General features: G+C 48.8%; 1 protein-coding gene and 1 pseudogene across 4 annotated transcripts; one reads left to right on the forward strand and one right to left on the reverse strand.

Moving 5' to 3' along the window:
- Positions 1-1,926: 1,926 nt before the first annotated feature.
- Positions 1,927-23,334, reverse strand: LOC308559384 (UDP-glucuronosyltransferase 1A1-like). 3 transcript variants are annotated; one of them, XM_081142152.1, is made up of 6 exons: positions 22,437-23,334; positions 4,835-4,966; positions 4,166-4,253; positions 3,663-3,882; positions 2,581-2,885; positions 1,927-2,412 (listed from the first exon to the last, which is right to left on the reverse strand). In XM_081142152.1, exons 1-5 carry the CDS (start codon positions 23,298-23,300, stop codon positions 2,588-2,590), a joined length of 1,602 nt encoding a protein of 533 aa, XP_080998278.1. In that variant the 5' UTR covers positions 23,301-23,334; the 3' UTR covers positions 1,927-2,412; positions 2,581-2,587. The 3 variants fall into 3 exon arrangements, with proteins under 3 accessions (XP_080998278.1, XP_080998277.1, XP_080998276.1); XM_081142151.1 differs by lacking the exon at positions 22,437-23,334 and adding an exon at positions 9,960-10,901 and having other exon boundaries at positions 2,566-2,885; XM_081142150.1 differs by lacking the exon at positions 22,437-23,334 and adding an exon at positions 9,960-10,900.
- Positions 15,444-16,166, forward strand: LOC308559385 (dnaJ homolog subfamily B member 3 pseudogene; annotated as a pseudogene). The gene has a single exon. The product of its transcript is annotated as a dnaJ homolog subfamily B member 3 pseudogene (transcript).
- Positions 23,335-25,077: the final 1,743 nt, after the last annotated feature.

Below are 25,077 nucleotides of genomic sequence, written 5' to 3' on the forward strand. Positions count from 1 at the left end.
AAGGAAAATGGTGGGATGGGATGCTTTACAACCAAGTCCCCTAAGGATGCTGTCATAGGATCCCAGGGTGGGGAGGTGTGGTCAGGGCAGCTGGAGGGGAGAAAGGTGACAGGAAGGTCCTGGGAAGAGGACTCCTCCCCCCCCCCCCCAGGACTGGGTGACTTGCAGGATGGGGAAGGGTGTTTTCACTGGCAGAATCCTTAGAAGATAAAGAACCTCAAGGAAGGCAGGCACCTTGTGTCCTTAAACCAAAAGTGGGGTCCAAAGGATTTCCCTGTCACTTGCAGCTATGAGAGAGTCCAGGTCACCAGTTTGAGCAATGAAATACCGGCCTTTGGACACCTTTCATGCATCACAGGGCAACGGAGCAAGACTCACAGCTCCCTGGGTCTTGAGGCTCAGTTAAAGTTACACTCAGAGTTTGCCCGCCCTGCCAAGAGGGAGTGAGTTCCTCAGCCTCTGCTTGGACACCTCTGAGACCAGGGAGCTCATTACCCTCATTAACCCACTTCTACTTCACTGACTCTGGGTGGTTAGAAGACGAGCTTCCTCTCTATAGCGCCAAACATTTCTTCCCCATAAAATGTACGCATGGCTCCTCCGTCTGCCCTTCCGAAATATATTGACAAAATTGGAATAGACCCAGGAAGACAATCACATGCCACCTCTGCCCGGGAAAGGAGCAAATGGGCCTGGGGTCCCAGCTATCCACCTGACACCCGGCTCCAATTTGAAGCCTGTATGTTTAAAACGTCTACAAGTAACACAAAGCAACAAACACAGGTGTGGACAAAATTAGAGGCAAAAAAACAAGTGGAGAAAATACTTCCGGAACATGACAGGGGATATTCTCATTGGGGCAGAAAGCACTCAGCGAACCCTTGGGGTAATCCACCCCATCGGAAAACAGGCAAAGGAACTGAGGCAGATATACAGGTGGTTCATAAGCTTGTAAAAAATTCCACTTATAATAGAAATAATAAAATAAAAGCAAATTTAAAACAAGATCCCACTTTTCTCTTAAGAAATTGATGCTTCCCCCCACCAAAAAAATATTACTTTCTACTGCATAGGGCGTGGGAACCTGGCTCTCTCTCACCACCTCAGGATGCAGTCTGGAAATATTTCAGACCATCTGCAACAAGATGCAGCGGCACCCCTCCCGCACGCCCTGTGCTCTTCTCTCTTCAGTGCACAAGCCCACCTCCGACACCACCCCTGCGTTTCTCCCCCGGGGGCTCCCTGGCTCCCAGAGCCCCTATGCTGCCTGGAGTGTGGGAAATTACTAACCAGGCGGGAGCAGCTGATCGCTGGCAAGGCGAGTGCGCAGATGCCCCAGGGCCTTGCCTCTTAGTGGGGTAGGTCGGGCGCATTTTCTGCGCTGGCCCCCAGTGCCCACCAGCGGGATTCAGTCCGTCACCCACCAGAGAGCGGGCTTCTTGGCGGCCATCACTCCCCACCCTGCTCCCCACACGCCTTCAATTCCCAAGTAAATTACTTGCCCTGAAGCCTCACCGCAGAGGAACCCAGACCGAGACGACCATTGATTAGCTGTAAAGCTCTTCCCCACGGAAATAGTCAGGAATATGTGCAGAGGCTTGGCTTTTATTTTTTTTTAGGCGGACGTTCATGCTAGTGTGACGTGGACACAGGACGTTAGCTGACGCGACAAATATACGGTACAGCTGCAGTATTTCATGTGCATTTGCCAAAATAGCAACTGTGATCACTGCTGAGAAGCATGACCACCGGCAATTTTTATTGGCTCGTGTGTGCATGTGGAAACTGTATTTTTCAAATATTCTGCCATAATCACGCACTACTGTTGTAATTAGAGCATGCCATTTAACAATATATAAAATGCAACACCAATGAAAAGAAGAATACCTGAGAAATATAATTTATATAAATTTATTGATACGTTTTTAGTCGTGGGGAACATCAGAGAAAAACACACTTGCCAGACACTATACTTTGGGCTTGTATCAAATTCACATCCATTTGGCACGAGCAACGATTGTCCTCTCGGACACACTGCCCGTCAATTTCCTACATCACTCCTTTCCCCCCAAAAAGAAAACAAACCCTGCTCTCAGAGGCCTCTGTGCCATTCATTCCTTTCAAGTACAAGGCACTAGGCTTTAAGGAATCACCGGTTCCTTCTTAAAATATGCAAAGTGACATCGGTGAAGCATGTGTATAGATCAGGGCCTGCCGCTGTTACTGGCGGAATTGATCACAACAGTCCGTAGAAGCCGGATGACGTGAGAACCGTCATCTGAGGCGGAGGCAGCGGGGGCGGCCGGGGCCCCGTTTCTGAGTCGGGAAAGTAATGCCGAGTGAAGGCGGGGCCTGTCCGGCCCTCCTGGGAAGCCATTTGAAAGGGAGCAAGTGTAGTCCAGATTCAAGGCACTGGAGGGGGCAGAAAACATTTTCAAATATTTCTACCTACAGGTGTGACTAGCAATTAAATTAGTTTTACTTAAAAAGAAAACATTCTGGGGTATCTAGCTTACAGCAAAGAATTTCTTCAACGTGAATTCAACACTGACCGCGAATACGGACCTGCTTGTCTCTCACCCGCTTCTCAGTGCGCCTTGGACTTGTTAGATTTCTTAGCTCGCTTCTTTTTCCCAAAGCATCTGCGGCAGCCGAAGGCACAGCATTTGTAGACAACGAGGACGGCCCCCAGCACCACGGCCGAGAGGAAGCCTATCACGTCCAGGGAATGGTACTGGTACCAGGTGAGGTCGTGGGCCGCGGGCCGCAGGTGCGGGGCTCCCTTGTGCCTCATGACGAACTCCACCCAGAACACAGCCAGGTCCAGTGGCTCCACGGGCCGGTCCTTGTGGAGGCTGGAGAGGCGCATCATGTTTTCCTTGTAGCTAAACACGGAGACGGTTACGTGAACGCCTGGGGCACAGACGGCAGCCGGCCGTCCTCCCTTTACGCTCCAATCGCTCTCAGAGCCACATGTGAACAAACGTGTCTTGGCTTTTTACCATAAGCCTTTTATTATAAGTGATTTCACATGATCCCCCTCCCCCCATTTATAAATCCCCATGGACTAAATTTCTCCCAGGTTTCAGTGCTGGGACAAGCCATGCTCCTGAGCACCTGGTTTGTCTTTATTTTACGGACGCTATGCTTCCTGTAATGAAGTATTTCTCCCTCTGCAGGAACTTCTCGATCAGGCCTCTATTATGGTGACATTATTATTATTTTTAAAATATATTTTTATTGATTTCAGAATGGGGAAGGGAGGGGGAGAGAGAGACAGAAACATCAATGATGAGAGAGTCATTGATCGGCTGCCTCTGGCACGCCCCCGACTGGGGATGGAGCCCAACATCCTGGCATGTGCCCCGACCGGGAATCGAACCATGACCTCCTGGTTCATAGGTCAATGCTCAACCTCTGAGCCACAGCAGCCGGACTTGACATTATTATTTTTTTAAAAAATAAGTTTTAAATCTCTGAGGGGAAGTAACATTTAAAATCATTTCCATGATTCTATAGGAATCGTGCATTCTTTTGTAAAATGAATTATAATCCCCAATGGTCTTACTTATAAATAGATTTTTACGTATTTGTTTGAATATTTACTGTGCCCGCGATGGTCAAAACACAAGCAGTGTTCCTCTCTGCACCTTCTCTCTTACCTTTTGTCATTGATGACCGTTTTGAGGGCATTTGCTAAGTCTTCGGAAGTCATTTCCAGGACATCCAAGGACACTCCCGCTCCCCGGGACTCCATGCGCTTGGCATTGTCCATCTGATCACCGAACAGGGGCAGCATGACCATGGGGACGCCGTTGCATATTCCCTCATAGATACCGTGGGAGCCAGAGTGTGTGATAAAGGCGCGCGTCTTGGGGTGACCTGGGAAGCAAAGAGGGAAGGGGTGCCGGGGGTCAGGGCGCCGCGAGTCCCGCTTGGGCATCCCTGGGTTCTGACCCGGCGCCAAGCCCTCAGTGCTGCCCCAGGGGCCCTTGCAGAATTTGCAGGAGGGAATGCGGCGGAGGCTCCCTGCTGAGCGAAAAGCGGCGAGGACCCTGTTGGCCGTAACGCGTCCCAGCTAAACAACCCTTAAGGGTGGCCGCGCCTCAGCCGCTCTCTCAGTTTAACCTTGGTTTGACCTACGCATCGAATCCTCTCCACGTACCAAGCAGATCGTTCTGGGGCAGCCACTTGAAGAGGATGGTATTCTTCGCGAGGTTCGACGGCCGGGTCCCGGTGTACCGCCACAGGACCTTACGAACGGACGAGAAGGGAGTGGAAAGAACACAATATGATTTTTAAAAAATCTGCTACAGTAGCTAGAAAGTGGAGTCTTCAGAATGAACATAACCTTGGGGGGGGGGGGTGCAATGACTAAGAAGGGTCTGGGGGCTGGTAACAGTTTGTGAATTTGTGAAAACTCACCAAGCTATACATTTACGATTTTTGCACTTTTCTGCACTCCAAGGGAAAGTCTACTTAATACAAGGAGTGGGTGTAGAACTATAATTATATACCATTGTCCCACCCAACCGCTTTTTGGGGGAAATATTCCTACTTAATATGAAGAAATAATATCCTTCCTATTTTATTTTTTTAAATAAATTCTCCCTAATACGTTTGAATCTCTTAGAGAAAACGATACATCCAAGCGAAGGGGACCATGGTCTCACAGAGCAGTTAAGAGTGGAACTGAAAAAGGGACTTGGAATTAATCACTGAGAAGTGGCCGGGGAAAGCCAAGTGTAAGAGTCCAACTTATAGGATTAATCCAGCCCTGGAGGTCTGGGGTCAGGGACTGGGGCGAAGACAGGTAAGTACAGAATCTTCTTACGGTCTGAGGTATTTTGCCCAACGCGTCAGCAATTTGCATCGCCTTGCTCTCGGGAATCTCCGAGACCATTGAGCCCAAAGAGAAAACCACGATCCCGTGCTCTCCAGAGGCGTTTACGTAGGCTTCAAATTCCTGTGGCCAGAAGGGGAATTTCCAGTTAATCTTTTTCTCATGTTCTTTGGGTTACCACGCACGTGAAGCTACGACTCGGACATCAACAGAGACGCAAAGTATCAGTGTGCGTCCGGCCTGACTCCCTTCCCGAGCGCTCACGACCCGGAGAGGAGAGCGGTGGCCGTGTCTCCAGAAGAGAGAGAGATTGCCAAGGGACGCCCCAAGACGCGTCCCTTGGCAATCATGTGAGCTCAGGCCGACCTGTGCCCAACCTTCAGAGCCAACTCCAGCTTTCAGGATACACACACACGCACATGCACACACACACAGGCACACACCTGCACGCACATCTGCACGTGGGCACACACAGTGGTAATTCGCTCAGAGGAAACAGAACAGGGCATAAGTAAGGTAATTCCTCACCCCCACCCCCAGCTGTAGGTAGGTTTTTTTTATGATCTAATCAACTCCCCGAGAGTCCCCAAATGGTTTTATAGGTCTCCAAGGAATGCCAGGGGCATTAGTGAGCCTGTGTGACGTGGCAGGGTTCGCCCAGAACTGAGGAGTTTCCTGGGCCATGGGACTTTCGGTATTAAAACCTGAATGGTCCTGGATGGACTGGGACGTTGGTCAGCCCAGATATGAGATGCAGGAGACTTCCAACAGGGCTCAGCACACACGGTTTTCAGAGGCTCCTGCCAAGCTTGACTCAGAGCATGACCAGATGTCCTCCAAGGACAGCCCACTGTCTAGCCCACCCTCCCAGGCCCAGACTCTGTTCCAGGTCTCTGGCTCCTAGAGGCTGTGTCTCGGCGGTTTCCACCGGGCTCACCGAGAGGTCGAGTTGGCCGGCAGCATCCTCCCAGCCACCGTGCTGTATTTTTGGTTTGCGCAAGAACATCCTGAAGATACTTTTCCCGAGGTCCTCCCTCCTTAAGATCTGCTCCACAGCCCTCATTCCCTCCCACACCCACTTGGCAACCAGCGGGGTGTGATTGCACGCATGGAACCTGCAGGGCCATAAACACTCAGAGTGAAATATCAGCACTTGGCTAGAGTCCCGATGGCAGGGAAGTTCACTGACAGGCCACAAAGGCCAGCTATGCAGATTGTGTTATCCTGGCCACACCTGTTCTGGACCAGCTCGGACAGGATTCGATAACAGTGAGGTCCACCCCTACCTGGCAAAACTTCCCCTAAACCTCGCTGCAACATCACAGACTCTGGAACAACCTGTTAACGGAAAATAACCTTTGAGTCCCCCACCTCTACCTTCCCCCAAAATGAGGCCATGTCTGAAGTGAAAGCCCTTGCCCGCTCCAATGGGGCCTTTAAAAATAGCCCCTTACTTTTGCTGAGAGTTTAGTATTTTTAGTTCCAGGCTCTTACTGGATTTTCCCTTCCCAAATATCTTCTGCTTTGCAAGAACTCTTATTCAGCTCTTAGGGTGTTGGAAACATGTCACTTTATCATCATGTGTCCAGAGTCACCTACAAATACTGCAGGCTTCCCCAGCGGCCAGTCTGTCTTCTCGCCGCCTTCAAGTCTCTGTTCTCACGGATCTTCTGTTTAGCTATCTTCCCCAGACCCAACAAATACGTACGAATATCATCTCTGAATTTCTACGTCCACAGAGATGGTCCCTCCCCCGGGGAGGGGAATGACATCTTGGGATTCGTGTGTTCCCTTCCTTTGCTCTCAAATGCTCTTCTACCATCTGTTGTCTTTCAGGTACCTCAAAGGTATGTCCAATGCCAGGCTGTGCTCTCTCTGTGGACTCTCTTTATTGAACAAAGATTTTTATCTTTGTTCTTGAAGTTCAGGACTTTTGCCAAGAGCGCTGGGAATAAGACCCTCTCCACTAGCGGAGTGGAAGTGCAGAGTATGTGGGCCTCCGGAAGACAGCGCCTGCCGGGAAGGGCTCCTAGTGGCCAACCGGGCTCACACCTACACACACCCTAGCGGCTGTTTCTAAACAGGCGCCTCTCGCACAACCCTTGCTTCAGGGAGAAGCCTTCATTCACTAAGCTGCCTGCCTCCCACACCCAGCCGCCTGTCCCCCAGCCCCCCAGTGTTTCTGCCACTTGTGCCAACCCTTACAAATGGGTTCCTGAAACCCTATGTCAACCAATAGGGTTGAGACTTTCCCCATCCAATCGAAACTGTCCCCCAATCAGCATCTTCACCCAGCCATTCTGACCACTCAGGACAGTGCTTTTTGGACCATTCAAACCGCAAGGACTTGGATTCCTCATTTGCATGAGGTCAGGCCAGTCAGGGACCCGGGGCGGGGACTTCTGTCTGTAGAACTCAGCTCCCCTCCAGCTCAGAGAGTGTGCTTGCCCTTTCCACCAAAGACTGGAAAAGCCTTTCCCCTGAGGACTCCTCTCCAGAACAGAGCAGGGGGACAGGCGGGGCCAAGCGGAGAGGGCAGAGTGGGCAGAGCAGAGCTGTCTAGCTGGCGAGGGGCCTCACCGGAGGCCCTCCTCGCAGCCCTGCAGTTTCTACACTGAGCTGTAACTACTGAGCCGGGCCGCTCCACACCCTGCTGTTCCACAGCCGGGCGTATCACAACTGAGCTGTTTGCACTAAATAGTTTCCTTCTTCACTGCACCCCAAATTGGGGAATCCCGCTGGCGTTGATTGGTGCCGACGACCAAAAATCCTATACACGTGCATATGTTTGCATGTGAGCGTAGGCATATAAAGAACTGTTGGGAATTACTACCTGTCTGGTGACTAGTCCTCAGTTTGCACCCTTTCTGTGCTTTCACTCATCCATTTAACAAATATTGGATGAGTGCCTATTATACCTTAGATGCTGTCCCTGTGGGACACCAGTCATGTGCACACCCCTTGCCAGGTGTTAAGGATTCAGTGCCCTGGCAGAAGTGGTCCCTGCCCCCATCTATGGAGGAGACGGTCAATAAATAGTGATCTAAATGAAATAATCACAGTATTCGATGTGTTATAAAGGACATAGCAGGATGCTGCCTTAGAGAGAAGGACCCCCTGGGGAAGTGACACTGAAACTGACCTGAAAAATGAGAAGATGGCCACCTAAGGAATTCAGGGAACAGCGTCCCAGTAAGAGGAACTACATGTTCAATGGTCCGGAACTGGGAAAGTTTTCTGGAATGTCCCAGGAATCGAGAGGACGCCAATATAACCAGGAATCCATGCAAGTTCATAGACAAGCCCTTCTACTTCAAATGGAATTTCCACTATGCATGCACGTCTCCAAAGTGGAGACTTTAGCCCAGCCAGTGTAGTGCAGTGGTCGAGCGTCCACCCATGAACCTGGAGGTCACGGTTAGGTTCGCGGCCGGGTTTCGGGCTTTACCCCCAGGAGGGGCGAGCAGGAGGCAGCCGATAGATGACGTTTCTCTCTCACTGATGCTTCTGTCTCTCTCTCCCTCTCCCTTCTGCTCGCCGAAATCAATAAAAACATTTTTCTTTAAAAGACGTTTCAATTTCAAAGTGAATGTGAAACACAGTTGTTTCCTCTTGGATCCTTCATGACGACACCAAGGACATTTCCCTTTCACACCTCGCTAACGTGGGCACGCTGACTAGCTCTCTTTCCTTTGCCCTGAGATGGGCGCCCTGGCCCGGCAGCGTTTCATCTCTCCTTTTCCTGTCGGAAACAGAATCATTAACGGTCTTCTAGACTGTGAGGGATTCTCCTCCTGCTTTCGGGAAATCAATAGCACCTACTTCTTTCTTAACCAGACCACCCCGTCAGACACAAACTCGTCCCAGAGGCCACGGAGCACGAGAATCTTACTGCCAGGAGGTCCTCCAGGTCTCTCTTCGCGTTACAGGGGAGGGGTCAGAGCCCCACGGAGGGGAGCTGGTCTGCGGCAGTGGGGTGGAGGCACCAACCCAGCCATGATCTCTCACCTGGTGTTTTATCGACCACCCAAAGTTTCCCCTCCAATGACAACGACACTGTCTTTTAAAATGTGAGTCACGTTGAAGGCACACTGGAAATAAGATTCAGTGTTCTCCAAGGCTGATGGCTCGGCCCCTGGAACGTGCCTGGGCTACCAGGGGACCTTCAACCAACACCTGAAGAATGAATGAATGAATGAATGAATGGATGGATGAATGGATGAATGAATGAATGGATGAATGGATGCCCCCTGCGATGTCACCTCCTCGAGAATCCTTCCATCGTCTGGGGGAGCCTCTCCTGCTAGTCTCAATGGCCTCGGGAAGGGGAGGTGAATGCTACTTTTTTGCGTACCTTAGATTCTGCAGAGCAGCGATTTTCAGCCTCTTTTATCTCCTGGCACACGTTAACTAATTACTAAGGGGAAAGAGGTCAGTGTCTCCCTTGCCCCTTAGTCACTGAATGTTTTAAAAATCCCTGGTGTGCTGTGGCATACAGGCTGCCGTGGAGGGAAAATCAACAGATGAGAATGGCAGAGGATGAGACTCATGACCTTTCTTTCTGCCCAGTGTCAGGAGCTGGCTGTCTGGTTCTTTCTTTCGTAGAGAAGATGGGACTGTAAGATCCAGCTTAGGAAGCTGGAATATCTAGAAACTGGTGGTTTCACCAGGAACATAAAGTCACCTCTCCCTACTGGGATCTACAGATGTCAAAAACGTATTTCAGCAGCCTTGAATCTCGCGTGCCTGCCCCATGAAAGGCTGAGTGCATCCGCACACTTTTGTTCTCTGCCTGGAACCCTGAGCCCAGTGCTCCGTGCCGACGGCATTTAACCCTATTGCCTCTCACTGATGACCACCCGCCCACTGGAGCCCGCAGAGTAAAATGCCCCAAGTACGCTTTCCTGAAGCCTCAGGTCCAAAGAAATGCCCGAGAAGTTGATTCCAAAGGCAGATAAAAATTACAGCTGGACCTGGGAAATGCGCATGAGACACGTTAACGCCAGAGGGCACCGGAAACTAGGCACGCTCGGGTGGGGTCTCCCTGTGGCAAGTTCATCTGCCCCAGGTACTTGCAGGAATAAAGGCTTGTAAAGCTCCCATTCAAATTACACACCTGGGATAATGGCTTTTTGCCAGCGCAGTTGATTCCACCAATAAAAACCATATTGGGCATGATGGGCCTGGGGTAACTCTTCACAAAGTCGGTTCTGAGAAGCCAGATGGACGCAGAGCTCATGAGGTCCCGGACTGTCACCTCTTTCTGAAGGACTTCCGAGGCCAGGGACCCATACGGGGAATAAACCACATTGCAGAGAAAGTTCTCGGTCAAGGCCATGAGCATGTTCCTGACCCGCTGCAGGAAGGTCATGCGGTCTGAGTTTAAGGACAGGGGCCTGGGCACATAGGATGGCGGGTTGGGGCACTGGGTACCCTGAGAGTCCAGGCTGCAGGGCAGCGCGTTCAGGAAGAAGATGACAGGCAGGGCCAGGTACTGGGCCACGATGGAGCCGCAGGGAAGGAAGGGGTCGGTCAGCACGGCGTCGAAACGGCTTTCGGCCAGCGAGGCCATCAGCTCCTTGTTGTGCAGGAGGTGGGAGCACCCCGACAAGAGCATGGCCGAGTCCTTCTGGACCTTCTTGTACGTCTTGATCACACGCTGGAGGAAAGGCTCGTTCTCGAACACCTTGTGCCCGAGGCTGATGAAAGTCGCTTCCACGTCCTCCCTTCGGAAGGGCACGGGGTAGGTCTTCAAGGTGTAAAACGCTCCTTCCCTGATGTGCATCGAGGCCTCGGGCGCCAGGACCACGATGTCATGTCCCCTCTGCTGCAGCTGCTGGATGACGCCTCTCAAGCTCAGCCAGTGGCTGCCGTCCACGGGGACCAACAGCAGCCTCCCGCCCCGGGACACGGCCGGGCCGAGCGCGCACAGCAGCAGGCCCAGGAGGAGAGGACGCGGACCCCGAGGCCCTGCTGCCATGGTGCCCCTGCCTCGGCCACCGGGACTGGAGTCTGCCAGCGGTTTGTTCTCTCCCACTTACCTGTTCCAAGAACCAATCTATATGGCCAGTTAATGTTTGATTGTGTCATGTGGCTACAGCTGTCAGTCAGTGGAAGGTAGCAGGAAGTTTACTTTGGGAAATAAAAAGCCTTCTTAATAGGCGGCGACCGTTTTTTAACTGGCTGGGATTCGTCATCAGCCGCTCAGATCACATTCTGGAGTGACCGGGAGGCGAATGAAGCATCTCCGGCTCCTTCTACTCCCCTGAGTGGGCATTTCCCTGGCCCGAGAGAGTGGTACCCAAGAGGAAAAATGCTGTGTGTTGGAAACAAGACCTCCTCTCCAGAAATGAAAAAGAAAGCTATGCCTTTTAGAAAGCAAAGAATTTCGACACTGCAAGCCCACCTCTGGCCCATGGAAACCTCTCAGCATGCCCTTCTCCAGTTCCACTGCCTTCCATTCATTCATCCAACAGTATTTATCGAGTCCAGCACGGCACCGGGACCACCACAGATGAGTCTCCCGCCTCCCCGGAACTCACCCTCCATCAAGAGAGACAGACTGGCAACTTAAACAGACAAACAGACACAGCAGAAGTTGTGGAAAAGGCCAGGCAGGGACCGAATGCTGATGGGGTAGAGCATGGCGCGAAAGGGGAGCCCACTTGAGCACGTGGGCTCAGAAGGCCTTTTGCGGGACAGATCTGTACTCATTCAGAGAGGCAGTGAGAGCAGCTCTGTCTACGGAAGACTAAAACAGGTAACGAAACAAAACCTGAATTATACTCGGCACGCAGGTCCAAGGGCCAGGGAAAGGAAGACACTTTGGCAAGTTTCTAAAGACCTTGTTGAGGCAAAGGGGAGAGGTGAACAAAAATATTATGTGTTTATTGAGCAAGTACCATGTGCCCGGGAGGGTGCCAAGCATTTCACAACACACCTTTAGTAATCCGCTAGAATTGTCCCGTAAAGGCAGATACTGTTATTCCCATTTTACAAACAAAGGCACTGAGTCTCAGAGAGACAAAGTGACTTGCCATAGTCCCACATTTCCTAAGTGGCAAAGCTGAGACCCAGGCTGTGATGGTCAGGGCCTAGAGACCCTGCTCTTTACCACAACTCCCACTAACCTCCAGCAGTGCCCAGATAATTGAACTTGATTGACTTCTATGGCCAGGATTGAACTCTACAGCCAACTAGAAGTCAGAAGTAAAGCTGTGATCCCCACACTCATTACCCAATCGAAATAAACGGAGAGAAGGCAGAGGGCAGGACTCTGGGACCAAGCAGAATGTGCTCACACAGCAATACCCAGCACGAGCTGGTGCCCCAAAAGAACAGGTGAAAGGTCAGGGAACAAATATGACAGTTGCCTAATGGAAATGCCCCTTCTGCAGAAAGGGCACATTGGAATACAGGCAGAACTGAGGATCTCACTGTTTTCTTTGAGGATCCATTGCTGTTCTATACAATCCCAGGATGAAAGCACAGATCCCAATATTTGGACCATGAATAACAGTGGCCACCCATATTTGGGGGATCTGTCAGGAGGGTCATGGAGAAACTGCTAACTTTAAAGCGTTGGTGTTTCATGGGGCATATTCTCAGGGCCCCTCTCATTCTGGTACCTAGAGGAGGTACTTAGAACCCCTTTGCCTTGTACCACCAGCCTTCCTCCAGAAGCCTCCAGTCTCGTATGTGCTCAGAGATGAGTGCATCCGTGTGTGCCCACACTCGCATACCCTCTGAAGCTCCTCCACCTCCCAAGCCCTCTCCCTTCTCCAGGACGAAGATTCTGGGTGAGGAGGAAAGAGGGGAGCAATACTTTGGCTCATTGGCCTGCCCCTATCTGCAACTCTGAAATTCGTACTCCAGTTTCAACCGTTAAGGGCAATAATTCTCCTGAACTCTCAGTATCATGAGAGTTCATCTATAGATTACACAGAGCCAAAGGGCTGTAACACAGTCACCACTAATGAGTTTATGACCCTCCTGCATCACGCAGCACCTCAGAACTTTTGGGGTCCTCTGTGCACCCAGATGGTTTGGGGCCCAACTCCATCCATGACTAGGGTATGTTGTTTACTAATACGCATAGCAGGTGATCCACTTTCACTCTCAAGAATTATGACCAAGGAACCACTTCTAAGCAATCCAATAAAGCTTCTACCCTAGAACCTGAGCAGACCTGACATGCAACATCCATTGTGAATTCTCCTACTCACTGAGTATATATGTGAAGTGTTGGCCCTGTTGGCACTATGCTGGGAACTGGCACCAGAAAACCAAGTTAGAAAGAGTTTCTGCCTATGAGGAGGGCTCCAGTGCACAACCAACCCCAGCAATGACACAGCAAGGTGAGATGTGCTCTGGTGGGGGGGCGTGGGTGGCCCAAGAAACACAAAGCTGGGCAGAGATGTGGTCTTGCTTGGAGGACTGCTGCAGAGTGGGCTGGCTGTGAGATAGTTCCTAGAACCCACTGGAAGATGATTTCTTAAGTTGAAGCCAGTAGTTAAGAGACCCACCATTCCACATTCCTAGCTCCTCTGGTGGGATCAGATTGGAGCTGCTTGTTGAAGCTCCTAAAGTAAAGGGGCTCCGTAAGCAAGTCCATTGCCCTCTGAATAGTCTGTGAGACCTTCCAGGGGAAGCAAAATGGTCTTACTGGAACCTCTGTAGCATTTTGTTTTATTCTGCCATGAACTCTTTAGCAGTTTGCGTATCTGTCTCTGCTACTTGTGAGTGCCTATCTGTCTATCCATCTATATTGCTTACAGGCAGGGTTTCCCCGGCAGCTTTGGAACCACTCTCTTGCTTGGGTGCCGATCCTTGGTTTTGCAGACCTTCAGCACGCAGTAAACATTTTTGTATAAATGTGACATCCCTTCTCCCTTTGCTCTAGGTCCTATGTCCAAGCAAGGAAGTACTGAATCCAGATGATTCTACCACTGTCTCTCAGACCCAGCTGCCAGGGTCCTGTTTCAGGGCTTCAGCCCCCAATATCCCCAACCCCTTATCTGTGCCTTCTGATTCCTGGCATCAGCTGTCCCTGCGTGGCCCCACCCCACCATTACCTCTGAAACCTTGGTCAATAGCTTCTGAGGGCCCAGAATAAAATTCAGACTCCTCAGCCTTGCCCTCAGAACTGGGAATGGACCCAGCCTACCTGTCCAAGCTCATTCCTCCTCTCAAGCCCTTCCACTTGACCTCTACCTCTTTCCCTCCAGCCATCCTGGATCACTTGCTCTTCCACAGATATGCCTTATAATTTCCCACATTGCTTTGTTCACTCTGGACTCTACCCCCAATCAGTTTATTACTGCCATTATTGCGTGCTTACCAAGTGACAGGTCCAGGCTTTATATTCAGTCTCTTAGGGTGATATGAAGTTGGCCATTTGTTCTTGGTGATATGACACACGCACCCTTTATGATGAAATATTAGAAAGTTCATTGGTTAATCATTGTCCTCTTAGAACTAAGTGACCTTTATTGGTGTTGCCTCACCATTTATCAAGGCGAAGGATGCAGGGTCAGAGAGGGAATGAGAAAGTGGGGAGGAATCAGTTGTCAAGAAATGCCAAAAATAAATAAAATCGTGGTTGCCGTATCACAGTTTTAGTGGAAATAACCAAAGCGTCCCAAGTTTGGCCGCATCGCGATAAACGCAGCCAACAAGCTTCAATCATTTTGATACTGCTTTGTGCCAGGGCACCCTGGGGGACCCCAAGAATTTTTCAGGGGAATTTTTCCAAGTCAAAGCTACTTCCATAATCATGACATTGGACTTTTTCACTCTCACCCTTTCTAAAGTGTACCGGGGAGTTTCCAAGTGGCTTCGGGACATGCCATGCAGCAACAGATTGAGTGCAGACGCAGATATAAGAATCGATCGAGGTCTCTCTGACTAAGCCAGAGAGATGCAAAAAAAAAAAAAAAATGTAAACTGATGCCGTTTTTCACGAAATATTTGTTTTGAAAAAAGTCATTTTTTCCATAAAAATATGATTTATGATAGCGTGCAATGGCTTTGTTGTTAAGTGGATTAATGATTTTTTTTTTCTGATGGTTTTCATTCCTAATGTTGTAGGTATCGATAGATAGAACCCACGTAAACAAAAGCCAACGGGTCCTGAGGCCAAAAATTTGGAGAATTCATGTCCAAGGCAACATCTAGGACTGCCCTTCAGCCCGGGGTTAGACTAAATTCCTCCACCTCTATCTAGGCTAAGAGGAAGCCTTTGGCGAGGCCAGCTTCAAGAAAAGTATTCTCGACCGGTTAAATTCCTCCCTCCTGGACGGACCCTGTGCGGAGCTCAGAGCCAGACTGGGGGCCCAGGTGGGCGGAGCCGGCGGGTGGGTGGCGCCTCGGTGGGCGGGGCCTCGGCGCCGTGGGAAATACGTCACAGAGCGCCTCGGGGGCGTGTCTCCGAGGACCAATCAGATGCGGGCTACGTCATAAGGGGGCGCAGCTTGCGGGAAGCGTGGCGGCACGGAGCGCTGGGCATGCGCCCTGAGACTGTGAGGCGCGCCGCTCAGTGTTTCCGTGGCCCCCGTGGCCCTCTCCGTGGCCTCCCCCTCCCCGTGGCCCGCAGGCCAACATGGTGGACTACTACGAGGTGCTGGGCGTGCCGCGCCAGGCCTCCTCCGACGCCATCAAGAAGGCCTACCGCAAGCTGGCGCTGCGGTGGCACCCGGACAAGAACCCCGAGAACAAGGAGGAGGCGGAGAGGCGGTTCAAGCAGGTGGCGCAGGCCTACGAGGTGCTGTCGGACGCGCGCCAGCGGGCCGTGTACGACCGCTGCGGCCAGGCGGGCGCGGAGGACGGCGAGCCGGGCGGCGGCGGCGGCGGCGGCGGGCGCGGCCGGGACCCCTTCCGCTACGTCTTCACCTTCCGCGACCCGGGCGAGGTCTTCAGGGAGTTTTTTGGCGGCCGGGACCCGTTTTCGTTTGACTTGTTCCGAGACCCGCTGGAGAGCGTGCTGGGGGGTCGGCGGAGCCGGAGCCGGGGCTCCTCGCCGCTGTTCCCCACCTTCGGCGAGTTCCCGGCCTTCGGCGGCTTTTCTTCTTTCGACACCGGCTTCCACTCCTTCGCTGCCCTGGGGGGCGGCGGCCTGTCCTCCTTCGCCGCGTCCTGCGCGGGCGGCGGCCTGGGCAGCTTCCGGTCCGTGTCCACCTCCACGGAAATCGTCCACGGCAAGAAAACCACCACCAAGAGGATCGTGGAGAACGGCCAGGAGCGCGTGGAGGTGGAGCAGGACGGCGAGCTCAAGTCCCTGCTGATCAACGGGCGGGAGCAGCTGCTGCACATCGACGCCAAGTAAACCCCAGCCTCGGGAGGAACAGCGGGCGCTTTTTTTTTTTTTTTTTTTTGGAAGATTGCAGGGGAACTCTACTTTCAGAATAACTGTAGCCAACGGTTTATAAAACGGTTCGTGCCCAGTGCCTGTTTGTTCTTCCTGTGGGGGGCCAGCCACACGAATAGGACCGCTCATCTGTTTCTCTTTGAAAGCTTCTGCTATTTATTAAACGTAACCCCGAGGCAGACGGTGTTGGTTTCTCCGTCCTGGGACAAAATGGTCATCGCAGCGCCTAGAACACGGCGGGTCCATTTTATCGGAAACGTCAGCCAGGTCGTTTGCTCTGAAGTTAACATTGCCAAGATAAAATGGTCTTTTTTAAAATTTAATTTAATCTAATTTTATTTTATTTTTTGGCACATAGTAGTAAAAGATATGGGTGTAGTAGTAATACGTCTGCTTAAAGATGGTTTTGAGTTCCATATATACGCTGGTGACTTAGTAAGAGTTAACTGTTGTTGAAATGTAATGTTAAGCCGAGGCGTTTGAGAAGCAGATAAACATGGCAGAGTGGATGTGTTCGTTTCCTATGGGTGCGGTAAGAAATTCCCATAAACGTGGCAGCTTAGAAAGAATCCACGTTTATTCTCTTAAAAGACTCCTGAAGGTCAGGAGTCTGAAATCAGTTTCGCCGAACTGAAATCGGTGTTGGCAGGAGCAGGTTCCCTCCAAAGGCTGTGGGCAAAATAAGTGCATTTCTCACGATCAGGTGGTTGGTTAATAACATTGGGACTGTATTCAGGTCACTTGACTTAACTAAAACAGTGGTGGTGATGACTCAGATACATGAATGCAAATCCGATCGCTAGCCTGGGCCCAACTTGGTTCTACAACTAGGAGAGGTGGAAATGTGGAAAGCATTTCTATGAGGCTACATGAAACTATCCCATTGCCACACCCAAGGTTCATCTACTATTAAATTAGGACTATGAAAGCCAGGTTTCCCTTGGAATATTGATTGATTGAGGGAGTCAGCATACACAAGTCTGGGGCAGCAGCTTTTTTTGACATGGTCTATGCCCGCAGTGAAAACCCTTTTGAGGTATGGGTTGCCTTGGGGTAGTCCATCCCAAAGTGTGTCCTTCCCCTTGGCCATCTCTAAGGAGAGGCTTGCATAAGGCATGAGAGCAAAAAGAACTGAACTAGACCAACTGAAAACGCAGCATGTATGAGATGAGTTTGGTACCCTGTCGTGCGCTTAAAGTTTAATCCCCATGGGATAACATGCAAACTATGCAGCAGGAACATAGATTCAGCCACCACTGTCCCTCAGGGGCACAGGGAGTCTGTTAAAACCACATCAAATAGTCACTGCATAAAAAGCATCAGAATAAAACAGAGCTTTTTAAAAAGGAGATAAAAAGGAGATGATTTGCTTGCCAGGCAAAGGAACTCACACCATAAAGACACTCCCAGAGTAATGTGCTGGAAAAGAGGGTTGGGGGCAGCAGGAGGAGACAGGATGTCAGGAGTTTTGAAGTGATGCAAGAAGGGCACATAGTTTCGTGGTAGATGTGCCAGTTAAGGGCTGAGAATTTCCGCTCTGAAGAGAACAGAGCAAGGGAATTTGTATCTACACAACTGGTTAAAGTGAGTCCCCACCATTCAGTGGTCAGGAACGTCTTCAGTTGCGTTCAGTAAAAGTCTGGCATGCCAGGGTCACTCAGAGGTCATGGATCTTGAACAGCTCCAGCTTCTAATAGTTGAGGGTAAACACAGCTTTGAGTTTTGATATATCCTGGATTGGTGCTTCTAAGTAGGAAGTTTCTTTTTTACAGAAATATAAAGCATTTTATTTAAAGAATTTTCAAAATTGAAAATCTCTCTTAAAATGCCTGGTCTCAAGAAATCACACTGCTATAGAAATGTATGTTAATACTCATCTTTTTAAAAAACTGTTTGATTTTTTATTTTTATTTTTTTTTTAGAGAGAAAGAGGGAGAGAGAGATAGAAACATCAATGAGAGAGAGACGTCAATTGGCTGCCTCTTGCATGCCCCCTACTGGGGATTGAGTCCGAAACCCAGGTGTGTGCCTTGACTGGGAATTGAACTGGCAACCTCTTGGTGCATGGGACGACACTCAAGCAAATGAGCCACAGCGGCCAGGCAATATTCATCTTTTGTGGAAGGGTTTGAGTGGGCTTTCAGATCAGAAGAAAAAGGCATTTCCTCTGTTGTCAAGATGACCATCTCAAGTCCCCTGCGGTGAGTTCCCTCCACAGCATCACTAGCACCTTCCCACAGAGCGCACCAGGCAGGGGAGACATGTTCCTCCTACAAGCCCAACACCTGGAGGCCTGTGGCCACCTCAGCAGTATCCAAACAGCCAAACACTTCCCCTGGCTGGAGCTCCACACAGACCTGGTTTTCGCCGCCCTTACCGCACGCAACGGAAAGCATTTGGAAGAGTCAATGCTCTCTTCCAATAACCATTAAAGGATCAGTCTTCTTAACCTATGAATCCACTCTTCTGTCTCCAAACAGGAAGAGAGACCTTCCTCATTGGAGGAAATCATTCCCCCAACTGCATGCCTCTCTAGGAATTTCTGATTCCACTTTCTTATCTGGCTTTCTCAATAAACACAGTCCTTTCATGTCCTCTGCTCCCACTTGCCTTTAAACCCTTTCAGTATAATTTCAATGGCCAGCAATCTAGTGTGACTGCACTCTGGGAAGTGCTCAGTGGCTTCTTTAATGAAATAGCCCATTCATCTTTATCCCAGTCAGCTGAATTTTGGACTATTTAGTATCTTACAGAACTCTTCTTCCTACTGATAAGCAACTTGTAGTATACCCAATCAGAAATAAGCATTGTTATGGTACAGTTCTCTAAGGGGACTTCATTTTTTCCCCACTTAGGGATAAGAATATTTCTGTAAGACCAGGGAGAATGCTTCATTTGATGCACCTCTACTTGACAAAATTCAGAGGAATTACCTTGGAGCTTTATGAAAACAAAATTATGTTGAAAATAAGTATATTCATATTATTGGGAGGGGGGGAGCAGTAAATGACTTGAAGTAAGCAAAAAAAATTTTTAAATGCACATTGAAAGCAAAAAGGATCACGATGATGAAGAAATTAAAATCAGTGATACAAATAGACTCTTTCAGAGATACTCTTCCATGATGCATCAGAAAAATAGAGGAGATAAAGTTGGAGAGTAAGGTGATAGTGACTGAGACTGGAAAATAAAATCTATGGATGACAGGTGTTCCCAAGGAAACCAGAAGAAAAATTTCAGTAATTTAGAGGAAAACTTGAAAGATTTCAATAAGACCTGGCTTTAGCTTTAGGCTTACTGTGCAGAGTATGCACAAAAATGGCCCTGTAAATATTCTACACTCTAATCCCTAGAACCTGCAGATATGTTACCTGACATGGAAAAGGGAACTTTGCAGACGTGATTAAGTTAAGGATCTTGAGGTAGGGTGATTATTTTGGGTTATCTGGGTAAACTCAATGTAATCACAAGTGCCCCTATAAGTGAAAGAAGGAGGCAGGAGAGCAGAGATTTGAAGATGCTACACTGCACTTACATGGAAATGGAGAAGTGCCAGAGAATTCCCAAAGTAACAACAACAAAAACTTGTTTTAGAAAGGAAAAAATGCAAAAAGAATGTGTTTACACTAAATGGAAAGAATAAAATCATATATATATAGTATGAATGATCGAAATTCTTTCATCAAAAGAAACGAAGGTTTTAAAAATGTTATTAAAAATACTTTAAGCAAACTTTTGATGAAGTTTTTTAAGTTACAAATAAAAAGACTTCACATATATGGTCAATGATTTTTGGCAAGGGTGACAAGATCATTCAATGGGAAAAAGACATTCAACAAATGTTGCTGGGAAAAGTGGATATCCACATGCTGAAGAATGAAGTTGGACCGCTAGCTAACACCATGTACAAAAATTAACTCAAGATGGATCAAAGACCTAAATATGAGATCTAAACTATAAAGCTCCTAGAAGAAAAAACAGGACAAAGCTTACAACATTGTATTTGGCAGTGATTTTGGGGTATAACACCAAAGACACGGGTAATGAAAAAATAGACAAATTGGACTTCTTAAAAAATTGTTAAATTTGTCCATCAAATGACACTCTCAACAGAGTAAAAAGGCAACCCACAGAATGGGAGAAAATATTTGCAAATCATTTATCTGATAAGAGATTAATATCCAGAATATACATAGAACTTCTAAAACTCAACAGCATAAAAAAAACACCAACCATTCAAAAATGGGCAAAGGACTTCAACAGACATTCCTCCAAAGATGACATACAATGGCCAATAAGCACATGGAAGGGGGCTCAACATCACAAATCATTATGGAAATGCAAATCAAAACTACAAGAAGATACCACCTCACACCTATTAGGATGGCTACTATACAACGACAACATGAAAACAAGTGCTGGAGAAATTGAAACCTTAGTGCACTGTTAGTAGGAATGTAAAATGGTGCGGCCACTGTGGAAAATAGTATGGCAGTTCCCCTAAAAATTAAAAATTAAATTACCATATGATCCAGTAATTCCATTTCTGGGTATAAACCCCAAAAAATTTAGAGTAAGGTCTTAATGAGATATTTGTACACCCATGTTCATAGCAGCACTATTCACAACAGGTAAGAGGTGGAAGTAACCCAAGGTCCATCGAAGGACAAATAGATAAGCAAAATGTGATATATCCATATCATGCAATATTACTCAACCTTAAAAAGCAGTGAAATTCTGATATATAGTACAACATGAATGAAACTTGAGGACATTATGCTAAGTGAAGTAAGCCAGTGACAAAAAGACAAATATTGTATAATTCCACCTATACGAGGTACCTAGAGTAGTCAAATTTTCGGAGACATAAAGTAGAATGGTGGTTGCCAGGGGCTGGGGAGAGAGGGAAATGGGGAGTTGTTATTTAATAGGTATGAGTTCTGGAGATTAGTTGCACAACTGTGTAAAGTATGTAACATTACTAAACTGTACACTTTAAAATGGTTAAGGTGCCTGGCCAGCGTAGTTCAGCAGTTAAGCATGGATCAAGGAGATCCTGGTTCGATTCCCTGTCAGAGCACATGCCTGGGTTGATCCCCAGCAGGGGGCGTGCAGAAGGCAGCCAATCAATGACCCTCACCATTGGTGTTTCTATCTCTCTCCTTCCCTCTCTGAAAGCAATAAAAATATTAAAATAAATAAAATGGTTAAGATGGTAAATCTATGTTAGGTTTATTTTACCACAATTTTAAAATATTTTAAAGACAAACTATGAAGAAAATACAACAGTAGTAAAACTATGTGCACCAATCCTGCAACTATATGAATAAGCAAAAATTATTAAAATTTCAAATAGAAAGTTAGCAAAATTTAGTTAAATAGGGAATAGTTTAAGACATCTTTTTCAGAATTGGGCATGTTGAGTTTTTAAAATAGAGTAATTAAAAATATACCTTTTCAGGTGTGTTTATGGAACATTTACAAATGCTGATCATATACTGTCTGATGACTGTTGAGCATTTGAAATGTGGCTAGTACAAGTTTAAATATGCTGTAAGTATAAAATACATACCAAATTTTGAAAACTTAGTATTGGACAGAAAAAGAATGCAAAATATCTCATTATTTTATATTGAGAATATGTTCATGGGATAATGTTTTGGATATATTTGGTTGGATAATGTATATCAAAATTGACACTCTTTTTGCTTTTTTTTTTTAAACCTGCCTACTAAAAATTCTTAAATGACCTATGTGGCTTGCATTCTGTTTCTCCCCAGTCCCTCTGAGACAGGACCACTATAAATGATCATGTCAACAAGTGCACTTTGCTAGTTCTTTTACCCTTCTGCGGAACACACTGAAGCAAAAACCCCCTGATGGGCCAGGTCACAGCTCAATGCTCTGCTGCTACACAGCTGAAGAAAACTGCACAACCATGGAGACGGTACCTCTACGAAAGGATAATCTTGGTTGAATCACCCCACTATTTGTAAATCGTATTGCAGAACTTTACCCCTCCCTCTCCTGTGAGGCCCTTTAATGACCTTTGCAAACCTTACCCACACTACTGGAGGCACTTGAACAGTTTATCTCACCAGAGACTGTTAGATGGAGAATGAGAATAGAAATTGACAGAAAAGGGCGTAGATAAGTAAGCACTTGGAATCAGTCTAAGAAATATGTGTTCTGCCCGGCACACTGATTGCATATAGCACAAATACAGACCTGAGATAATGGCTTCCTGTTGGCACAGTTTATGCCCCCGATGAAGACCATGTTGGGCATGGTCGGCCTGGGATAGTCCAGCACAAAGTCTCCTCTGAACAGCCACACGGATGCGTAGCCAAAAACATCCACCAGCGACACCTCCCTCTGCAGAAGCTCAGAGGCCAGACTTGCGTAAGGATACAAAGAAACGTGGCAAATGTACTTCAGGGCGAGAGGGTAGAGCATGTTCTTGACTCTTTGTGGGAATGTCATGTGGTCTGAATTCCTTGTTAATAACCTAGGAATATACGAGGAAGGGTTTGGGCATTGTGTGCCCTCCGAATCTAAGTCACATGGAATGGCACGCAAAAAAAACACAGCAGGAAGCGACAGGTACTGAGCCAGCACTGCCCCGCAGGGATAGACAGGATCTGTTAAAACCACATCGAAGGCACTGGCATTCAGATGCCTGATCAGTTCCTTGTTATGCACCAGGTCCTCACAAGACTTTTGAAGGACCAAAGACACATTTTTCAAAATTACCATATGTTTCAAAAATGTTTTTAGAAAATGTGCTCTCTCAAAAATCAGGTCAGTGTGGCCCAGCATGAGGTGCTCAAATTCGTCCTGGGTGAACGGGATGGCATAGGTTTTCAGGGTGAAGAAATCCTCTCCCTTGACTTGCAGTGTCACCTCTGGTGAAAGGACCACTGCTTGGTGGCCCCTGGCGTGGAGCTCCCGCACGGCCTCCCGCATGCTGAGCCAGTGGCTGCCATCCATGGGGACCACCAGCACCTTTCCACCCTCAGCCCAGGGCCCAACACACAGGAAGAGCAGCAGGCCTGTGATCACCGGCTGGGGAAGCTGGAGCCCTGCAGCCATCTCAGTAGACGCGAAAGCAGCTGACTCTCCGGATCAGACTGTGCCTCACACATTTGTTTTCTCTCTCCTATCGTGTCATCAAGCCAATTCACAGAATGGCACGTCACTGGAGGGCAGGGTGCCCTACTTACATTAATCATTACAGAATGACTCTGTCCCTGTCCTTCACTGCTAGCCTTTCACCCTCCTTTCCCTAGGGAGAGATCGATCCCCTTGATTTTGGAGAAATTCATTTGAGTCTGCCACTCTCTTCGAGGAACTGTGTAGTTCACTCTTTTTAAAAATATATATATCTTCATTGAGTTCAGAGAGAGGAAGGGAGAGGGAGAGAGAGAAACATCAATGATGAGAGAGTCATTGATCGGCTGCCTCCTGCACGTCCGACTGGGGATCGAGCCCACGACCGGGGCATGTGCCCTGACAGGGAATCGAACCCCGATCACCTGGATCCTAGGTCAACTGCTGAGGCACGCCCGGCCGGGCCATGCTCTTGTATTTCACTCCATTCCCCAAACAAGGCTGTGGATGCCCATTTTGTCTCTTCCCACCCACTCCTCTGTTAACTGTGCTCTACGGGGCTGTGACCGGGCTCCGAGGAGTCACCAGTGCCTAGTCCCCAACCAAAACCTCTCTGCTGCTTGTGACCTCATTTGATAACTCTTAAAACTCTTTCCTCCCATTGCTGGGTATCGTAGAGCACCTCCAGAAAATATATATAACATTGCTGAGACGGCTTTCCCTCGAGAGGAAGAGACCCTGGCTCCCCTGTTCTGTGCCTCTTCCGCACGAGGTCACCTCTTGCAATGGTGAGGGAAGCGTCTACTCGAAGCAGCTGTCAAATGTGGGGACATCTGCAGAAACCCTGAACTCAAGACTGGATGAAAACAACACAGGGTTTGTTGGGAAGTCTATACCTGCCTCATGGAGTAAGAGTCGCTCTCACCTAGAGCATAAATGGCAATGACACAGTAGGGGGGGAGAGCACCACAGGACAGCAGGGAGCTGTCACCTGGCCTCAGACCAGGCCCTGTTTCAATTCCTCTCCTCTTAGATGCTGAAGGTTCCAGTCTCCTGCTGCTCTGTTTAGGGACTAAGGTGTACCTTAATCTGGGCCTTTCATCTATCCCATGGTTTATGTTCCAGCTTCGCTCCAAAGTCATATAGTCCTAGGTCCTCATAAGGACAGGTTCTTCCAGAACAGGATGGACTACATAATTTGTGGGTTCCTTCTGCGGGTGGAGCCCTGTGAGACCTCATGGGTCACATGCCTGTGAGGCCAGCCCTGCTCCGGAAAGTGATTCCCATGCATGCTCGGCTGCCATCTCCTTGACCTGTTCGCCCCGGGGATGAGTGGGCGAGGTCCTTGCGCTGTCCAGCTTTCTCACTGAGCTTGCTCTTCTGCATCCTTGGCTTCTGCTACACTGACATCCAGGCCCAGGCCGCCGTGACTAGCGGAGGCTGAGGCCTCCCATTAGGAGGAAGTGACCCCGTGAACAATCCACAGTGATGGCAGATTCCACCACTGGGCAAATGCCTGCCCATCAAGACACAGCCCGTGGAGCACCGGCCACCACGGCGCAGGCGGCACTTGGTTCCATCCCGCCCGGTCAGCTGTGCGTCCAGGATCCCGGTTCCCTTCCTACCTCTCCAACAGCAACTTTTCTGCTCTTTTTCGGATCTCTGTTCTGTCGGACACGTAACTCTATGCTTTCCCCAAGACTCAGGTTCTGCCTCCTCGCGGGTTAAATCCTATCATTTCTGCCCTCCATTCACTCCT

Source organism: Miniopterus schreibersii (genome assembly GCF_964146895.1).
Source record: "Miniopterus schreibersii genome assembly, chromosome: 7".
Lineage (NCBI taxonomy): Eukaryota > Metazoa > Chordata > Mammalia > Chiroptera > Miniopteridae > Miniopterus > Miniopterus schreibersii.

Excerpts from the sequence above, each read along its gene's own strand:
- LOC308559384 (XM_081142152.1), bottom strand. The coding sequence starts at position 23,300 with ATGGCTGCAGGGCTCCAGCTTCCCCAGCCGGTGATCACAGGCCTGCTG. Across the intron at positions 4,967-22,436 it reads ACAGGAAGCCATTATCTCAG|GAATTTGAAGCCTACGTAAA; the intron begins GTCTGTATTTGT and ends TTCTGGCCACAG. Across the intron at positions 2,886-3,662 it reads ACGGTCATCAATGACAAAAG|CTACAAGGAAAACATGATGC; the intron begins GTAAGAGAGAAG and ends CTCCGTGTTTAG.